This window comes from Abrus precatorius, unplaced genomic scaffold, assembly GCF_003935025.1.
Source record: "Abrus precatorius isolate BTA unplaced genomic scaffold, Abrus_2018 Scaffold7, whole genome shotgun sequence".
Lineage (NCBI taxonomy): Eukaryota > Viridiplantae > Streptophyta > Magnoliopsida > Fabales > Fabaceae > Abrus > Abrus precatorius.
In genome coordinates, this window is record NW_020874417.1 from 25,674,980 (window position 1) to 25,678,640 (window position 3,661).

At 37.9% G+C, this 3,661-nt stretch overlaps 1 protein-coding gene across 1 annotated transcript; it reads right to left on the bottom strand.

Annotated features, from left to right (window-relative positions):
* Positions 1–858: 858 nt before the first annotated feature.
* LOC113871669 (probable serine/threonine-protein kinase PBL25) lies at positions 859–3,446 on the bottom strand. Its single transcript, XM_027508768.1, has 5 exons — positions 3,338–3,446; positions 2,940–3,115; positions 2,637–2,829; positions 2,012–2,403; positions 859–1,872 (listed from the first exon to the last, which is right to left on the bottom strand). Exons 1-5 carry the CDS (start codon positions 3,444–3,446, stop codon positions 859–861), a joined length of 1,884 nt encoding a protein of 627 aa, XP_027364569.1.
* Between the last annotated feature and the right edge of the window lie 215 nt (positions 3,447–3,661).

A 3,661-nucleotide genomic window follows, 5' to 3' on the forward strand; every position in this document is an offset into this window, starting at 1 on the left:
GCATGTCACGTTATATGCGACAACCTTGTCATAAAGTATATAGGCTATACATTATTTGGCTCAGCAGTGTTTTGTGTAGCTGCCTATCCTTTGATCTCAACTCCATGACCGTCCAAAAGATATGTTACGTTAGACTTTCGATGTTGGCAACTCTTAAAAGTATCCCTACCTGCTATAACTTCATTATGGAAATATTAATCAGTCAAACAGGTAATTTCAATATTGGGTCTGTTTATATTGCTAGAACACAAGTCCATCTATAGCTTGAACAAAATAACAAGTAGCAACTCGATGTGGGAAAAGTGAGTTTTCTCAAATTTCAACATCCTTTTTTTTTCCGTGCCAATATTCTATACCAATATATATTCATCCATTTATTTTGCTATGTAACATGACGGATATATTCACTTTAGTTGATAACAAACTCGAACAGCTGTCTTAGACTCTTAATTAGCATTAGTTGTCACACGCACATATAACAACATTGATAACATGCAATTCCGATATAAAACAAATAGGGATCACTCTTCCAATAATGGCCACAGTTATAATGGAAATTTACGGAGATATTCATTCAAGTTCTCGAAACAAAGGTAGGTAAACAATAAATATACATGACGCATACTAACCAAAACAATTAAATATAGAGGATGCTTAATTTTCAAGTCTCAGTTCTGAGTAGAATCACACATACACATATATATGGTTATCATGTATAGCTCAAATGAAGGGTTGCACAAACAACCAAAGTTTGACACAAAAATATACAAAGGAACATGTCGAAGTACAAGCATGTCTGTTCACGATCACAAGGGGCAACCACAGGTTGATAACTTCATATCGTGAATGAACACTTGCTTAATCTGATCCACTGCTGCTAATTCGGTCAAAAGGGTGACCACTTCCCGCATCAGATCCCAAGCTGGTTGCATGGTCTAAATGTATGCTGTCTTGTTCGGTCCTTTTGCTGCTGCTGTGGTCTGAGTGAACACTACTGACATGGCCAAAAGACATGTTTCCGTGTGATAGAATCCTGCTGCTATGCTCTGACATAACACTTTCATCCTCTGACACCACACTGCTGCTACGGCAGCTTGAGGAAATGCTTCCTTCCTCCGATTCCATGCTACTCTTGTGGCTTAAAACCCTGACAGAAGATTTTCTACTGCTCTTGTGGCCTGATTCTTTGATGGAAGATTTTCTGCTGCTCTTCTGGCTTAAATCTTTGATAGAAGATTTCTTGCTGCTCTTTTGGCTTAAATCTTTGATAGAAGATTTTTTACTGCTCTTCTGGCTTAAATCTTTGATAGAAGATTTTCTGCTGTTCTTGTGGCTTAGATCACCAACAGCACCATGTGATTTCCTACTGCTTTTGCTGCTGGAAGAAATGCTTCCATCTCCTGAATCTGAACTAAGCTTTTCTTTCCTTGATCTGGAGTTGCTTTTGCGGCTTGTTTTAGAGGAAACCGCTGGTTGAAGTTGGCTATCTGAACCGTGTTGGTCATCATTCTTATAATAATCATCTTCATTATCTACATCACTCTTTCTGTTCTTTGCACTGGCTGCAACACTCCTGCGGCTCCCCTTGCCAGATTCTGTATCACTTTCACTTTCACTATCACCGGCAGCACTCTCCTTAGAGATAGAGGTGGCAGGGGGAAGAGAGGGTGGAATAACTTCTGTAGGAGCCGTGGAAAGAAAACTGAGTGCAGTTACAACATCACTGATCAAAGGTCGAGCTTCTGCTTCCTCCTGTAAACACATGGCTGCTATTGCAACAACTTGATTGAGATCCTTTTCTGGGAACTGTTTATTAAGAATTGGATCTGCCATATCTGGATATCTTTTGGGGTCCCTGAACAAGGGTTGTGCCTAACAACAGATAGAAATCGATATATCAAAATCATATATCTACTGGACATCCAAAAGATATTAGCTTATAACTACTATCAACATTCTCATATAAGTCACAAACAACATCGAAAAGAAATTTGAAATTTGTATATTTTACCCATGAAACTAGATTTTGTTCGTCATTTGATCTTGTCGTGTCAATGGCTCGTCTTCCAGTTATGAGCTCTAGCAAGACAACTCCGAAGCTGTATACGTCTGATTTCACGGTAAATTGACCTGTTCTTACATACTCTGGAGCACAGTAACCATAGGTACCCATAACTCTTGGAGGTGCATGGTTCATCTTGTCTGCACCAGAAAGCCTGGCCAATCCAAAATCACATAGTTTTACAATGATATCATTGTCCAGTATGATGTGGGTTGCTTTCAAGTCCCGGAATATAACTGCAGGATTGGCACTGTTGTGCAAGTACTCTAGTCCTTTAGAAGCACCAGCTGCTATTTTCATTCTGTCAAACCAATTTAGTGGAGCCTCCCCCTCTTTATTCTCTGCCACAACCACACAAGTCCTATATTTTAAGATTGAAACTCTCACCAAAACTAACAGAGAACAAGGTAAATGCACATGTGTATATGCTATAGATTTAATTTATAAATACCCCCAACCCAAGAGCGAAATAATTACTAATTACATCTATAATTTTTCACTTTTCTATTCCTATTTCTCTCAAACATTTTCAAAACTCGGTGAAATAAGATTATAAATAAGGAAACGGAACTACCGAAAAGACGGTTCTCTAGAGTACGCCCTTGAAATAACTCAAACACCAAAAGACGTTGATCTCCATCAGCACAATAACCAATGAGATTCACCAGATTTTCTTGGTGCAAGTTACTTAGCGTTGCAACCTCAGCCAGAAATTCCTTACTAGTGCATTGGATCCCATTTCGGTCGATTTGCTTCACGGCCACAACCTGGAAAGATCCAAAGAAAACAAAGTGAATATAAAAAAAACATAGATACAAACTGTTGAATTTATATTTTTTTTCTGCACTTTAAATGAAAAAACTGAAAGGTTTATGACCTGGCCTGTGGCAGGTATTATCCCTTTGTATACTCTACCAAATCCCGTTTCACTGATCAAACAATCCTGACGGAAATTCTTTGTTGCAGTTGCTAGCTCACGGAAAGTGAAATTCTGAGCTTGGATATTTGGAGTCTCAACTTGGTTTGCCTCCTCTGGTTTTGGTTTCTTAATATCTGCATGTCAAACGCAACCACGTACATGCGATGTTTTAAATTATGGAAACGAGTCATACATAAATCAAATCAATCAATCAATCAATCAATCTTCATCTTGACAATTTTTTGGCATAAATTATATAGTTTGATCAAAATAAATGCCGCAGAACCAACTAATTAATGTTTTGGTTAAAATAATAATAATTTCCAAAATTTATGTATATATTTGGGAACTTATACCTGGTGGTGTTTTTGTTGCAAATGTTTCCGGTGGTGGTGGAGAACCATGCTCACTCCTGCTTATGCTGCTCTTACTTTTTTGAGGGCCACAACACGGGAAGCAATTCATGCTTCCAACCTTCCACGAGATGTATACAAATCAAATATATGTGTATGTGGTGGAAGAAATTTATGAACAATATTTATTAGAAACTATATTTTCATCCAAAAATGAGAATGCCAAAATGATGTCTTTCTCTTTCTCTCTCTCTAGTGTGCACGAAGTTTGCCCTTGGTTATATTAATTAATCGACAAAGAAGAATAAGAAACAATAAAGGACGAGG

Excerpts from the sequence above, each read along its gene's own strand:
- LOC113871669 (XM_027508768.1), bottom strand. The coding sequence starts at position 3,446 with ATGAATTGCTTCCCGTGTTGTGGCCCTCAAAAAAGTAAGAGCAGCATA. Across the intron at positions 3,116-3,337 it reads TGCAACAAAAACACCACCAG|ATATTAAGAAACCAAAACCA; the intron begins GTATAAGTTCCC and ends TTTGACATGCAG. Across the intron at positions 2,404-2,636 it reads TCTAGAGAACCGTCTTTTCG|AGAATAAAGAGGGGGAGGCT; the intron begins GTAGTTCCGTTT and ends TGGTTGTGGCAG.